Source organism: Streptopelia decaocto (genome assembly GCF_964273445.1).
Source record: "Streptopelia decaocto genome assembly, chromosome: 5".
In the NCBI taxonomy this organism is placed as follows: domain Eukaryota; kingdom Metazoa; phylum Chordata; class Aves; order Columbiformes; family Columbidae; genus Streptopelia; species Streptopelia decaocto.
Window position 1 is genome coordinate 10,713,018 of NC_138659.1, and position 16,778 is coordinate 10,729,795.

At 41.2% G+C, this 16,778-nt stretch overlaps 1 protein-coding gene across 1 annotated transcript in view; it reads right to left on the reverse strand.

Annotated features, from left to right (window-relative positions):
* Window positions 1–16,778, reverse strand: part of CACHD1 (cache domain containing 1) — a 101,570-nt gene that overhangs the window by 12,329 nt on the left and 72,463 nt on the right. Inside the window, exons 9-17 of the mRNA XM_082052840.1 lie at window positions 16,073–16,306; window positions 13,536–13,685; window positions 12,871–12,994; window positions 12,284–12,401; window positions 10,410–10,578; window positions 8,306–8,448; window positions 7,517–7,698; window positions 5,804–5,914; window positions 1,750–1,872 (exon numbers count right to left, since the gene is read on the reverse strand). Of these exons, the coding sequence (XP_081908966.1) occupies window positions 1,750–1,872; window positions 5,804–5,914; window positions 7,517–7,698; window positions 8,306–8,448; window positions 10,410–10,578; window positions 12,284–12,401; window positions 12,871–12,994; window positions 13,536–13,685; window positions 16,073–16,306 (1,354 nt within the window). The remainder of the gene's footprint in view (window positions 1–1,749; window positions 1,873–5,803; window positions 5,915–7,516; window positions 7,699–8,305; window positions 8,449–10,409; window positions 10,579–12,283; window positions 12,402–12,870; window positions 12,995–13,535; window positions 13,686–16,072; window positions 16,307–16,778) is intronic.

A 16,778-nucleotide genomic window follows, 5' to 3' on the forward strand; every position in this document is an offset into this window, starting at 1 on the left:
TTACTAATTAAACAGAGATTTCACACTCTCCTTTATTAACCTCCTCCCTCAGAATTCAATTTTAGTGGGGAGCTAAATCAAGTCCTGTTACATTCTCAGCCTTCCCAACCATTCCTCTTCCCATTAGTTTCCTGTGTGATCTCAGGGAAATAACATCGGATCTTTGTCCCTATCTTGAAACTGCGAGGTTTTAATCTGCGATGTTTTTGGCATCTCTGGTTTCCATAGCCGCAGACGGCCACGCTGGGGAAGGCAGAGGAGCAAGCGGCTCTGAGATCTGCAGAATCGGTGGCCACAGAGGGGAGACGGGAAGAGGTTAATGCGGCCACAACGCTCCCAAGAGCTCAGCAAGGCAGCAGCCGTGTCCCTGGCACTGCGGGGCTTTGCCTGGGCCCCCGCAGACACTTGGGGCAGCTTTAAAGTCTGCGATTCCCATGGCAATCTGCAATGTAAAGCTCTACCTACATCATAAAGTTCTACCTATGTCCTAAAGCCCTATCTGTGTCCTAAAGCTCTACCTACATCGGCCCATGGAGGGAAAGAGCAGATTTAATTTGAAGTGATCAGTGCGGAATAGATGGGACAGCAACACTTGAGGTATACAAGGCAGTCATTGAAACTTTTAGTTGGATTTTTTTTACTGCCCCAAACTGGGTTTTGCATTAGAAATTGTGATGTTGTGTTTTGTTTTTCTTCTGAAAGATGCCATAGGAAACAGGAGAATGAGTAGGCTTGTGCTTAACCCAGAATGACTGCAGAGAGAAAAAGCGGAGAGATATACTGAAAAAACCCTTAGTTGTCCCTTGGTACCTGCGAGCCTTTACGCAGGGGCTGTTAAGCATTAGATCCAGCTTCTACGTTAGAATGGTCTAACAAAACATTCAACAATATGCTTGAAATTCATAATTTAGGGAATGTAAGAACAGAATAAAACATCTGACCCCACTGGTTATGAATAGTTTTTAACTGGGGGGGGGGGGGGGAAGGAATGCCAAACCAGAAATGTTTGGTTTGGTTTTTGTACACCATAAAATGTATAAAAAAATACCCAAACCAAACCAAAAGAGAAATTGGAGGATTGCAGAAAACCACTTCCCTTTCCAAATTTAAGGTTTAAAAACAAACAAAGAAACAACAATGCCCAAACCACATTGTTGAGTTACTCCAGATCCACACAGAATCTGCCCCCACCCTCCACCACGTGGTTTTTGAAAAAAGGGGAAAGAGGAACAATTAAGGTACACACAGGTCAAAACAAAATTTAATACTCCCAAAGAACTCAGACTTCTTCTGACTACTGCTGTGCTACGTGCTTCTGAGAAAAAGATAACAAAAGTATATTTTTTTAATCATAGTTAAGATAACTAGAGATAATACGTCATTATTACATGTTCACAGTAACTAAACAGGTAAAATGAAAACAAACAGAAGAGAATGGGAAGTGTGTTCATTTAATATAGAATGTTTTTTTTCCCAGGATTTCAGAGAAGTCTAAATATAACAAAAATAATAACTAGTTATCTTCTGTAGACTGTTCACTGACCTGATGACAGTTTGCTCTTGAATAACAAAGAAGTCCGTATAATCATCATGAGAAGAACAAGCACAAATTTTAGTGGAAATCAGAGAACACACATTGAAAGTAACGGAATACTGGAATAAATTAAGTTGAAAAGTTCATCGGGGTCATCTATTTAAAGGGAAAGAAAATAGCTTTAGATGTATACTGCCTGGAAGGAACGGCTTTACCTTATTTTGTTTCCTCCGTCTTGGTTACAAACTGGCAGCAGGTCCATGAGAACTTTGTAGAAGTATCGGAGGGTGAAGTCGATGCCCATCACTGCCACCGAATGTCCTGAAGACATCTGCGTGCTGCAAAGAGGGGAGGAAAAAAAGGAAAAAGGCTCTGACACCTGCATCAATCATTAATATTTTAATTACTCAGTACCCTACTTGAAAAGAGGACTGGCTTTTCTGGCATACAAACACCCAGCTCAAATCCAGACCTCCATGCTGAAGCTCAGTTCACCTTGCTCGTGTTTAGATGAAGTTATAGCTGCTGTAAATGGAGAGAACAGCATCTTAACAGCGTTAGGTACTTGCTGCAAATCCTGAAGCCTCTTCAACTTAAATCGCACCTTATGCAACCAAACCATGAAGACAGGAGACAGCCCAGCAAGGGCCAGTCCACACCCTGGAACCTTCCTCAGCTCTCACAAACACCCCTACTACCTACAGATGTTCAGTATTTAGCAACATAAATTAGGATTAAAAATTCCCCCCACAAATGATGGCAGGACACAGCTGCTGCACTCCCAGCACTCAGATCCCCACAGCCTTGCGGGGGTTCCATCCTACACAGCTCCACTTTGCTCAGCTTCCAGTGTCAGGACCTGAATGTGAAGCTGCCGTAGATATTTTGCTAAATTCCAAAGTGTAGGAGTGATTAGGATTTTCAGCCAGAGAAAAAAAAAAAAACAAAAAACAACCTGGCCAAGGTACAGACATGAAGGAGGTTGCCTTGCACCAGGCAACTAGGTGGTAATTAGGTGCTGCTTAATGAGCGCCGTGTTAAATGCTTCAGATCACATCCTGCGACCAGGCCAGTTATCCATGTGAGCTAGAATTAAACAGGAGTAATTCACATTAAGCTGACACTGCCTCCTGAGTGCCAGGTGAGATTTAAAACCACACCACTTGACAAATGTTCTGATTCAGTATTTTTCCGCTGCGTAGGGCAACCGTAAAAGAAACGTTTAGGGAAGGGCAGACTGGGGGTCTCTGGGGCTGCTCAGCAGCACCGGCAGCAAGAGCTGCCGGGAAGTGCAATATTTTGCCCAGACTGAAAATGCGCTTGTGTTCCTATTTTTACACACCAGTTTGGGAATATACACAGTTGCCTTAGCAACCAACACATCAAAGACTAACAGAACAGTCTCAGGCTGATGTATGGAACTGCATTTTCTTACAGCTCTGTAAAGGTGAAAATGGGCTGATGTATGGAACTGCATCTTCTTACGGCTCTATAAAGGTAAAAATGGGTTACACTTTTAACCTTCCTCACCATCAGCGACACCACTGCAAGAGCTCTCCTGGCAGAAGCACAGTCTCAACATTTGGCTAAGAGCAAATGGGTGCTGAAAGCTCCAAATAGAAATTATATTCTATTTATGTTGTTATTTTTCCAAAACCTCCTGTTCTGCCAAGTTCCCACCTTCCCCTCAGGAGAAACATCCAGACAATTTCAAACTAAGGTGCAAATCCTCTCTGGGCAGCTGAGCATCAGAGCAGCGAGGTTCTGCAACAAAAGCCTCCAAATTTAATAACAGAGGCAAATAATATTTATTAGGGCAGGTTATGAAAAGGATTGTATGATGCAGTGGTGTGTAGTAGGCTGAGGCTGGACCGAATGACAAGGGAACCTGTCACTCCCCCATTTCTAACACCCAAATTCTCAAAGTTGGCTTCTTGCAGCACCAAGGAGGCACAGCCAGACCCGGTCACCTCTCAAGGATGCAAAATGATCAGCTCATCCTCGAACTGCGGGGCAGGCTATTTTGCACCCATGTGGGCCTTATGTTGATGGCAAAGGAGACACCTTTGACTCACTACTTTTTAAAATTTACTTTTCTAAATAACTTTATCTCTGAAGACAGAAATAAAAACATTTAGAAAAAGAAGATACTGAAAGGCACAGCTGGGCTATGCACAGCAGAGGCTGCTGGCAACCCCTTGTCCACATAGAACTAACTCTGCTTACTGGACTGAAGTTAGTTTGCTTTTAAAGAGGCAGAGTGAAGATGTAGTCAAATTTAGTTAGTAGATTTATAAATACAGATTCTAAAAACCTGTGTTTAATTTATTTTTAACAGCACCCATTTCATGGAGGGGGAATGGGAAAGAGAATGACAGTGAAGTAGCACAGATACATTTAACTGGATGAGATGAGGCATCAAGCTATGAAGTTACTGCTCTGTCTTAATAGACAAAAAGCCATTAGGAACGCTGTAAATGTTTTAGCTTCATTTTTAAACAATAAATCCTTCTGTTTTGCTGATGCACACTGTATTAAACAGCTTCTTGCATGAATCTTCTATTCCCAGCCTCCAAAAAAGAAATGAGAGATACATAAAACAGGATTGAGAGATGAGTGTCAGTTCCAGATAAACTAATGTTGTTACTTAAACCCACACAGCAGTTTCTAATGTGAGTGTGCCCATTAACTCTACTGATTCCTCCCCCACCCTCTTTTTTTTTAACTAAAACCTCTTTGGGGATTATAACCACATGTGAGTATAAGCTTTAGAGGTCATATTTACCCAAGAATCACACTCACATCTGCCAAACTTTGTTTAACCATTCTTTAATCATGTCCTAATAACCCACGCGAGCTTTAAGTTCTTAAAGCTAACTGAACCATCACTTGCTAGATAAAAATCAGAATCACGATTAATTGCACTTCTCACTCAAGTGCTTATTTCCCTTAAGTAAATTCCTCTGTGAGAAGCACCATGCAGGCGTTCAGCCCGATAATACTCCTGCCAAAAAAGACAGGCAGATGTCCTGTGGTGGGAAACCCCAAACAATGCCGAGATGTCTGAGAAGAGCTGAAAAGCAGCGTCCTGAGCTGTGCTGCCTTTGTCATCTGTATTTACCAGTGCAATGTTAGAAGTTACCTTTGTACTGGAGGGGTCTTAGATGGAGCATGAGCAGAAGGCACATGCTCAGTGAGAGTCTTGGAAGAGGCTCCGTGTAAAAAACAAAATGAGTAATTACAATTTCTGGAACTTGGGAGAGCTTGTGATAGAAAGGTTCAGTACATGTTCTATAAACTGAGCTCCTATAAACAGCCTACATCCAAAACCAAACCTGAGCCTTGGGCTGGGGGCCTGGCCAGGAAGAAGCAGAACCAAAAAAGGTCTGGTCCTCAAGGAAAGGATCATTCCAGTACTGATGAAATGTTCATAGAGAGACCCACTCCACTTCTCCCACAGGTAATATTAACTATATGATGGTCCTTTAGACATATATGGGGTTTGGATCCCAAAGGCACAGGCCGCTGTTTGCACTCTGATTTGTTTTCTGCAATCCTGTAAGGGCAGTTGAAAGTTTACAGGCTTCTCAAGTTCTTCTCACTCCTGAAAGCCCCTGTCCAGAAGTGCTGAATTAAACAGCCCAGGCGAGGAGCTCCTCTGATGTCTGGAGTATGGACAGATCTTTAATGAAAACCACCTTTGTGGACTGACCTGTTTGCAGTTCGGTAGATCTGCTTTACACCTCTTACTCCATTTCAAACATCACCTTGGTACACACAACTTCAGAAGTGTAAGTGTGAGTAACTTCAGGAAATTTAGAGATTAGCAATCTTGAGGAAAATGTACTTGACTACCAGCAGAGAGGGAACTTATCCCAAACTGCCTCCTGAAAGCGATCCCTCTCCTCTTCCGTGGTCCTTGTCTTGCACACACAACATAGCAGCCCGTGTTCATCCAGGAGCACACTCTCATAGAATCAATTCTCACCAATCAGCCCTTTTTTTCTATATACTGTTATTATTCGTATATCAATAAAGCTACAGAATATAAACTATACACATAACATGGATTTTTCAGTGTTTCAACATACTATTGCCACTGAATCTACACAAGGTTATATCACGCTTCATCAAAAGCACTGTAAAACCAGGTTTGGTTTTCAGTTCTGGAACACATGGGAGTCAGCCAGCATGTTCCTCTCCTACCCAGAGCACATCTGGATAACTGACATTATTCTTACTTGACACAAACCTCAAAACACCATTTACCTGGAAGAATGGACAGTGTGACTGATGGTGACGACGTAGCCTGCCCCTCCAACGTCTAAGTAAGGACCAGTAAAGGTAATTAGTCCTGGATTAGCCACTGCATGCAAGTACCTGAGGGCAGCCAAAAGAAACTCTTAATTACTGCAAGCTTTAAGGCAGTATCCTAGATTTTTCAGAAACACAAACACTGAATTCTGCACACTGTGAACAATGTGCTACCAAATTAAAGTTTCTTAATATTAAATGAGTACCTAAGTGTGATTAGGACCCAGACCTAAACCAGACTCGCTCAATGAATGGTTCTTCAGTACATACAAATGCATTAAAAAAAGCTCAATTTACTTCTTCATTGAATACATGAGATGGCATTTCAGACATTTTTCCCCAGAACAACACATGACTTAGTGCCGGCGAAGGCTCAAACTCAAAGCAAACACTGGCAAAATCATGACATTGCAAATGCAGCAGAAAGGATGTCCTGTAGGCAGAAATCACACATGCAAATCTGGAAAGATGTCAGAAAGTGGTTACGAATTACAATTGCTTTTAAAACTTACTGTTGACAATGTCAAATATCTTCTTACTGTCATGAAAGTTTGAAAGACATTCCAACTGCTGGGAAAACTTCTGTGTACGAAAAAGCTATTACTTTGCTTTCCAGTGTACTAACCTCAGAGTCTGGACTGCACTGTGGAAGTGACAAAATTCTACTTTTTTACTAGTGCTTTGCTTGCATCTTCTTTCCAAAACACTGCCATTTGGCTTTATATATTAAAAACAAAAAAAAAGGACACTATAGCGTGCTATATATGGAGGCTTTTTCATAACCATGGTTTCTGCAAAACAGTGAAGTGTAAAAGCAAGAAAAAAACAAACCAAAACAAACAGGTCCTCCCAAAACTAATAATGAAAATAAATTGAAACCTTTTTTAAATGGAAACAAGGGATTGTAAAAGTGCATTCAGTTCATTTACAACATGAATGCACCTTGTTTATCTCACTACAAAAAACAAGAGCAAAATTCCATCATCTTATCTGTCAGCAAAAGCATGAATAAAAACAAAAAACAAAGAAAACCTGAATAAAAGCCCATCAGTAGCTATGGCAATGATTTTTTCAGCTGGTGGGTTGGGACCTGGCTCTGGCTCGTGCCTTTGGCAGCGTCAGGATGCAGCAGCACCTGCCCGGATCCTGCCCACACGTCCAACTCAGCTCCACAGCGCTCGCCTGCCTCATTTGTAGATATATTTGTAATGTACACAAATATTTTCTCAAATCAGATACTAGTGCATAATTAATAGCGCACAGTCAAACCAGCAAATTCCTACTCTAAATTATCAAGGAAATCTGCTGTAAACAAAAAGATTAAAATATTAACAACCAAAAATGGCACAGGAAGTTGAAAACACTCCCGAATTAGCTAATCCCTAAAGGGGATACTAATTTTCTGAATATTTATATTCCCATCTGCCACAACAGGGATATGAGACAGAAACTATCACTTAAAATAAAAAGGGTTGAAATTAGAAACAATACAGGTTTTAACTGGCTTTATTTAAGCACTGAGCCTTTCACCCACCAAGAAAATATTTCTAGTTAAATAGTTTATAGCTGGACACAAAAACAAAACAGGCTATGAAATCGATACCAAATATTTTCTTTATTGCCCTCCAAGATTATCCAAAGCTTTGAGAACAGTACCCTAAAACTCACCATTGTCTCCTGGTGGGATCAAATGCTTTGTCCATGAGGGAACCGGGGTAAATTCGGAGCACCCCATTGGGGGTTGCTATGTAACGGCGCACAATATAACTGTTCAGGCTACTCATTTCCATTTGTGTCATCCATTCATCTGTGACGTGACTGGTAGCCATTACTTCATTTCTGACAGAGAACTGCAAAACAAAGGCAGACTTAGCAGGGTTCCTCTAAGACTTGCATGAGAAGATAATAAGCCGCTCGTGGGGTTTCCTAAAGAGCCATCGAAGATCATCTAAACTCAATTACTTGTTTAAAGTCGTCTCACACCAGACGGATCTGGCACATTCCAAGCAAAGGAAAAGCTTATTATAATGAAATATTGTTGTCATTATCTCTGCGGCTTTTAGCATTTGCTTTTTTACTTCACGTAAATATAAAAACTGCCCTGCTTGCACACAAAATAGAAATTTCTCATTTATATGCCTAAGAACACAAAGGTATTTCTGCTAAGAACTTACTGCAGCTTTACTTTTTCTAGTGCTCATTTCAATAGCTACTTATGAACAAATTCCCCCCCTCTTAGGGAAGAAACCCCCTCCCCTCTTCTCTCCAGTCTTCCAGGCTCTGAAGCCCACGGCCACCACTCCAGGCGTGGGGACACCCCTCCAAACCACCGCTCCGTAACCCTACGAGCATCAGGAGATGGATATTTCAGGTCCTCCCCTCCCGGATGCAGGTGTAGGACATGAGGAACCCGGGGTCTCCAGGGCTGCCCAGAGCAGGCAGCACCGAGGAACACACCTTGAGGCCGGGGTTGGCGATGAGGCGTGTGTTGTCGCTGAGATAGGCCGTGTAATGCTCCACCATCCGCTTTGTCTCGGGCTGGCTGAGATGTTCGTACGGAGAGGAGAAGCTGCCTGCAGAGAGCATGACTGTAGGGCTTTCTGAAAAGAAGCAAATATGGGAATGGTATGGACAAGGAATTGCACGTGTCAGTATGCAAAGTGCACAGCTCCTCCAGGTCATGGGTGGACTGCAAGAAAGGGTGGAAAATGTGAAGTTTTTCACTCAAAATGGAGCGCTGACCAGCACAGCTCGCCTCCCCAGGCACTGACAAAACTTACATTGCACATGAAGCACCTTTCTTGCTTCAAAATACAGAAGTCACAAAGTTAGTCCACTTGCTCTGATCTCCATGGGTTATTTGGTAATTTTAGTGCCCTTGTTCTCAAAGTCTAAACAACCTCAACATTACTGCTTTTCAAAAGATTACAGAAGCTGTTTGCCCTTAAAAAAAGACTTAATGCTAAAGAAGAAATTACTTATCCATGTTTAGGTTGGATACAGCAGAGGAAAACAAAAATGAGCACTTTCAATTACAGATAATGAAAAAACGGAGAATTACAAGTGCAGAGGGGGCGCTTACCAATAAATGTGTGGCTGTCTGGGATAATTTCCAGAACAGACTAGAAAGTAAACTCTCCTTGTGCAAAACTGCAATACCAGACAGCTTTTTCTTTTGAAAAACGATGATGATGCAGGGCTGGAGGATGAGAATAATGCCTTTTCTGAATATTTGACCCATGGAACCTAATTTCCCCTTGTGTAATGGTCTCCAAAGGAAAAAATTCACCAGAGTATGTGAAGTGTTCTGCTTTTATTCACATTCCTCTCAAACACATCACCATACATCCAGCAACCATATGTACTGCAGTCATCACTCACGAACTTCTATTAGAGCCCTTCATCTGCTTCCCAGACCAAATATTCTGATGTGATTGCATTTTGCTTTGCATGAAGTTTTTCCACTTGTCAGCTTAGTACCGCGTTCTTTGGATATTTTCCATTTATATCTTGTCTTTCTGGATATCAGATAATAAAGACTAGGCACCACATTAAAGAAAGAAAAAAACCTATATTTTAAACAATTGGCAAAGCAATTTCCATAGGTTTGTCAAGTTCCTCCATAACTCCTCCAATCTAATCTCACTTAGTTATTTGTGGCAATGCAATATAGCTAAGAAAATATCCCAACTGTGCCGCTAATCCATCCATAAGACCTTCAAACCTTGCTACAAACAAAAACACTTAATTCAGAACTTCTTATAATACAGCATAAATTTTAGCAACACCCCCATGACTAGTATTTCAATATGAAAGCTTGCAACTTACAATGCTTATATAAAAAAATCTCTATGTTCTTAGAATATATTATGTTTTTTAAGTTCGCTATCCCTTCCAAATACACCAGAACTTACACTGCCATGGAGACTCTCCCTCTTTCCAGTATGTCTGAGCAACTCCTGAAATCAGTCAGGTAGAACAGAATCAACTTAGCTTATGAAAAGCAGAAATGTGTCAGTGAGCCGAGAATTTTGAATCAGGTAATGAAGGTCTGGAAACCATCACAGCACAGGAGTTCACAGTTTCCCCCAACAGACGTAACTCCTGACTTCACACGAGCGATGGTATTAAATGGTTCTGGCAGTGAAAAACTTGCATAAGTCAAAAAGTAGCCCCGCACAACTAGCCGGGACTTCATCCTACTTATGTTATTTGTTAATAAGCTGCTTTACAGTCAAGAGAACAGAACTTTGTTTTAAGGTTGCTGAGACATCTCCCATCCCCACTTCACTCTCTGGGAACTCGAGCAAGGCTTATGGTGCATTTCTCTCTTATTTTGATGAGCAATCCCACTGTGTTCACTCATGCAAGTGTTCACCCTTGAGCAGTGTAGCTGTGATCAATGAAATGCTCTGAGAGGCTATTAGAAAATCAGCCTTGGAAACAAAAGCCTCTCAAGAGGAGAATATTTCCAGGGTTTCGTGAGAAGAGTTTTACTTTCAGCTGCCACAACTCTGCAGAAAGATGCAGGAGGTCAAGAGGAACAGCAAGAAAGCTTTACCTAAGGTCGCCAGCTGCTTGAAGTGCAGGCAGGCGTTGGGCTGGCCCAGCAGATCCAGTCGGTGATACAAGAGCTTGCTGCTGGGGACAGTGTTGAGATTCTTCAGCTGCTTAACAGGTATTTCTGGCTGTATCACCACAACACACAGAATAAAGGATGTGTCCTGGACCTGAAAGACATGGGCATGTCATCAAACAAACAAAAAGGTGGAGGAGTTACAGAACTTATTTTTTATTTGGCATTCACTCTCTTTTCTTTAACCACTCATCCCATCCAGTTCTGGAAGGTGGTACCATGCTTTGCCACGCTCTCAAGGATCATAATTCCCGCTCTCTCTCAAAACAGACAACTCTTTTTCAAAGCAGCTAATACAGAAACACGGACTTGATCCCACAGAAAACAGAGAGAACAACTGTGCAGATAAAATTTTCAAGCCGTGTTGGTGTCTGTGCAGGATACAAATACTTGTCTTCAGTGCTCTGATTACTGCAACTCAGTCCACCATTCCAGTCTGTAACCATCCTGTATGGACCAGAGTTGTATTAAAAATACTTTTCCATAGTTTATGCGCAAATATTTAGTTTTCAGGAAAAAAAGATTACATTAAGACCTTAATTTTGTTGCTCAATTAGCAATAACTTCTAACACTGTTTTGTGGATGCTTTTTGAAGTGTTATTAACAGAGGAGAGATTTCAGGTGCAGAGTTGATAAAACACACTGGTATTCCCTTTATGAAGAATACAGACGAATTAACTCTCAAAAATAAGATTTTATCATTACCACTCTTAATTGTGCGCTGTGTGTGTCACATGCTTTACTGGTTTGTATATTTTAAGTATCTTATAGTACATCAGACTAGCAAAACCTGGAGTTACCCAGCTGTTCTGCAAGGGTGTTTGATATTTAATGTAGCATTACAACATTAGAAAATTAGCTCCAGACGCCCTCCTATGTGAAGTTCTGTTACACAATGACAGATTTAATCTCTTAAAAACTGCTCAGCTTAATCTTTTCAGTTGGATTTAACTTAATACTGTGAAATGATCCACAAGTACCCTCCTAAGTTTGTTGGCACAAAAAAGTAGCCAATTATTTCCGACATCAGAGAAAATCACCTGGATTATATTGACCTTTACATTCCATTTTAATCCCTGGGTTAAGATTAGTGTTCAGATATGTTAAGCTGAAGAAAGGAAGATAGCTGCTAGAACCTCTCTTAAAGCTCTTACAACTGGGAATAAAGCCTGTTGCATACACATCGTACTCGTTTTCAATGAAAGCTCCAATATAACTAATGTTTGTAAGAAAAGTGTTAAATTACAGAAAACACCATTAGTGGCTGCTGATATAGTTCTGAGAAAAAGATCAGAATGAGAAACTGACATTTTCCCAATTACATTCATAATGGATTGTACTACTCTACCCCTCATATAACAGTATTAAGTAAAGAATGACTTCACGATGAACACCACCTCAGCCCTGTACTCAAACACGGTTTCTGTAAGTATTTATGTGTCATCTGCCTTGCAGTGTGACATCCAGACCGGTGTAGATTTACTTCCATTGGGAACACAAGAATATAATTTCTATGTGACTGTACATTACATCTGTCTTATGAAATGAGTCCCTTGCTGAAGCAAGAACACAGACATGTTCATACAGACACGTCTCTGAAGATGACATGGTAAAAAAACTGAAATGGCAATTTCACTGGTTCATCCCTGTAACAAAAAACCCCACAGTCATGCGGTTTCTGAGTAATTCAAACCTTTCGTACTTCAACATATAGCAATACTTCACTATATTCAATGTACTCTTCAATATATGAACTTACTCTAAGTCATCCTGCAACAGCGTCACCTGAAGTCCTTACCATTTTCCAGGCATAGCTGACATTGTAGGCTTCTTTCCCAATTTCTCTCAGTTTGTTTACATGCCAAGACAGTGAGGAGTTCACAGGAACCGTAATGATCTGACTGCCCAGGGGAATGCTATATTGGCAAATAAAACATACAGCATTTTATTAAACGCCGAGAAAGCTCATAAACGAAACCTATCTACTGTACATTTATAAAAATATCATAAGATATGAAGAGACTGTTATCAGTCTCAGGTGAAGAGAAAGCGTATATATGCTGAAAATGCACTTGTGTACCTCCACCCTTTAGTTAAAACACACACTCGGATTAGACAAAGGATAAAGAAAAACTCAGACAAAACACTGGAAAAGAGGGAGATTAGAAAGAGCATCACCCGGCTCAGCTGTAGAAACGACTGAGTACACCAGATGGTAAAAGGAAGAAAGTTGGAGGAAAAAAAAAACAGAACTGTTGCGGTGCAGAGGAAATCCGTCCACGTATCCAAATAGTGTTGGAAAAGGAACTTTACCTTATATTCCCTTAAAACACTTCTAGTGCCCTAGGACTGCTACTGTTTAGACCTGCAACTCAGATTTCTTACCTAAGGATGTTCTGGCGCACCAGCTCAAATTTCGGAATGTTCTCGTAATGGATGATATCTGTGTGGAGCGGTGGCTCAGACAGCAGGTACGGCCTGGTAAGGGATGGGTGCATAAGAGTGTATCCTAAAAAATAAAGACACCAATCCATACATTGAGTGCATTATAAAAACTGAGCCCAGGGTGAATATTTATAGGAAAGAAAAAAAAATACAGTAACTCCATACGGTTTTGCAAAAGCTTAACAAATGTCAGTGAACAAGCAATATTATCAAAGAAGTTGCAAATGAAGAACTAGATAAGTCACAAATGAAGGACATCTCGAAGAATCAAGAAATAAAAAGAGGTTGGGATCAGAGGAAAAGAGCTGAACATACACATACACCAGTTTTTACAGAAATCCTCAATGTCACACATGTTGAACATCTCAACAGCAAGTAAGCATTTCCACATCAAAACTCCAGCACGGAATTTTCAAGTCATGAATCCACCTACAGTCCCCTGCAACTCTCAGGCAAAACTAACCAAACAATGTGCGATTAATCTTTTAATAAATACTATCATTCATTACATATAGACTATTTAGTGACATGAGAATTAAGAGTTTCCTTTTGATGGTTAATGACCTCAGTGGGACTAGAAGAGAACATCTGAGCCAAAAATTTACCTTTATTATCAATGAGGAAAGTGTAGGAACCCAAGGAGTCTTGATAATAGGTGACGTCTTCCAAGATATATGCGAGATTAACATCTACTCCAACAATCCCAAGGAGCAGGTTTCCAAAGTAACACGGTTTACTTACAGTCATTATCAGGCCTTAGAATGAGAGAAATAACACAAAACCATCAGCAATAATACCTAGTTAATTATTTTTGGAGGAAGCAGAGCACGCACTTTGCCATTGCAACATGTTATACAGTTAAATTTTATATAGTATTCCTTGCTAGAATCTGGACAAAAATTGGCACACCTGCAGGGAAGCCAAGCAGCTTATCTGTTGTCTGTCTTCTTTTAGCCATTCTCGCTAATTAGTTAATGTCTGTATTTCTGATAGTGACCTAAGGTACATTTAATCTATTTATTAAAATATACACCACAATTAATATTTTGAGGGTCTTTTTCAGTCTACAAGTCGATGCCTTGCAGATAAGAAATGCATTTGCATGAAAAGCCAAGATAGTGCTTTTTGTTCCTTTAACATCATTTAAGGCAATTTAGAAAATAGGGGGAGGAGGGAGGAAGAGAATTTGTACTTGTAAAGCAACAAGAGGGGTGAACTATAGCTCACATAATTGAGAATATTAAACCTCCTCTGCCTAACTAAATCCCAGTATGACCACTTGTCCTGGGAATCATACCCATAATTGCACAATGGTTTGAGACGCATCTTGTGCCTGAGGTGAGAACTCTCAGTAATACCGTATTTCTCTTAGTTTCTACACCACTGCTATTTGGAAACTCAGTGACTGTTTTCCTTCAAACCAATATAAAATTCATTTGCATGCATAAGCTTTTAAGTACACTTCAATATTTATGGAAGACAAAGCTCCTCTATTGCACCATTTCTAATCCTTCTGTTGCTCAGATTTTCCATTATGCTCAGATATGACTTTGTGAGAGACTAATAACACAGCCTAATTACTGAGGTTAGGAAATGCAGAAAGTAGCAAGCACCCTGACTCAGAAGAGATTTGCTCAGGAATAGTCTTTGTTTTGGGACTCAACACACAAGGCAAATGTGCAACCTGAACTCAGCAGCCCTTGAAAACTCTTCAGCATAACCCTCAACTGCTCCAACGTACTGGCCAAACTAAGAACACGCAAAGGATCCTCCTGCAGTGCACAAATTAAACTGATTTCTGCATTCCTACATGTGTGTCATCTTATATACACAGGCTTGTACGCTCCCAGAAGTCTCTTTCGATATCTACACCTTTAGTCTCTCCATTACTGGATGCAGTGGTGAAATGAGGTAAAATTGAACACACAGTGTTTGGTAACATGGCATCTAGTTTTAAAGTAAAAGGGCAGATCCATGCAGCTTCCCACCACGTCAGCATAAACTAGAAACTGACGGGAAAACCAGACTGCAGACATCTGCTGCATTAAAATATTCTTCAGGATGCATTCACAGTCTATGGAAAAAATTGTCACCAGGCTTCCATTAAACTCAGTGTATCCCTCACTCCAGACTAGCTGGGCCAGGATACAGCCTCGAGTTGCACTAGGGGAGGTTGAAGTTGGATCCGGGGAACAATTTCTTCCCCAAAGGGTTGTCGGGCATTGGAACAGGCTGCCCAGGGCGGTGGTGGAGTCACCATCCCTGGAGGGGTCAAACAGACAGGAGATGAGGTTCTCAGGGACATGGGGTAGTGGCAGTGTTGGGTTACTGGTTGGACTTGATGATCTTAAAGGCCTTTTCCAACTAAAATGATTCTGTGATCACCAGCCAGCTCAGGTTTCCTCTACTGTTCAGTGCTGGGGACAGAGCAAGAGTACTGAAGCTAACGGAAAAGCTGAGGAGAGCAAATCTTGGACAATATTCAATAATCTCTCTTTGTGCCATTTGTTAAGCCCCCTCTTTACACGGGTCTGACTGCCAGTGTCCGGCATCCCCATCCTTACAGACCTGCATCACGGAATTGGTGCTAAACCAGTTGTGAAAAGCCACGGCTTGGGGTGCAAAGAGAGAAAAGGGGAACAGCAGCAGGAAGGGTGACTCCACAGTCATGTGCGTGGCTCTGCAGGGAAGGGAGGCTCCAACAATAACAACTTTTTCTCTCCTCTGCTGTGGGGTCTGTGCAACCCCCTGAGTCCACCTGTAAGACCTCCAGACAGACAGAAGGACTGAAATAATTAACCCTGCAACAGTGCAGCGTTGTCGGGGCTGTCAATTCAACATGACAAGATTGCTTCCCTTGAGTACATGGCACTTCCCTCCACAAATTAAATTATGGATGCTGTACATACGTAAGAACAAATTTCACCCCTGAGAATCCAGTCGGAATCTATCTATTGCTTTCCTTATTACCACTGTTTTTCATAACCAGATCTTCTGCAGATAAAAAAACCTACTGACATGAAAGGCTAATTTGCCTTGGGAACACACCTAAAAGCATCACCTCCTAAGACTATAGTACATGTAAGCAAAAAGGAACCTAATATCTGACATTTTTATACCTAAATTCAGTGTAAGCACTTACCATCTCCCATTTCATCTGAGAAAGGGAGGCTGAAGACCGCCTCATCAATCATTCGGTTGGGGAGGTTTGTGTAGAATCGGCCAACTGTGGTCTCCAGGTTACTCAGCTGGTTTAGGACCATCATGCTCCCCTTGACCACGGGCAGGGCTGTTCGGTCTGGCACCCCGTACTTCACTGAGTTCTGCTCTGCCAGGTCTCGCAGAAAGGCCAGTTCCTTCAAACCTGTCACCCCCTCTGAAACAGAGACACGAGAAGTAGAAGGAGCTTATTTTCCATCAAGACTTCTGCATCTTACTCCAAAGTGCTGTCAATAAAAGCAAAATGATACACATGCTGTACTGTAGGACTGAATATACTATTTCAGCAATAAGGTAAAGTGATGAAAGACTTGTATCATTTTAGGAAAAGTAAATAGCTAGTTCAAAATTTACTAAGATTGCCTTCACATGCTGTTGCACAATGCAAAAATTCAATGTGCTGTTCATATCACCACTTTAAACAAAGATCTTCTAAAAAAGACTTAGGTGACTCATAAATCCACAGGACAGCTCTTCGGTCTCCACCGGTGGCTGCTCCACACACAGGACCAGAAGCGTATTGTACGCCTCTGGAGACAGCAGGCTTTGTTCTTTAGCTTAAACATTAAAGCTTCACATTTCACATAAGTCTCAGGCTCAATTCCTGCAGACAATCTAGTACTTTTGTA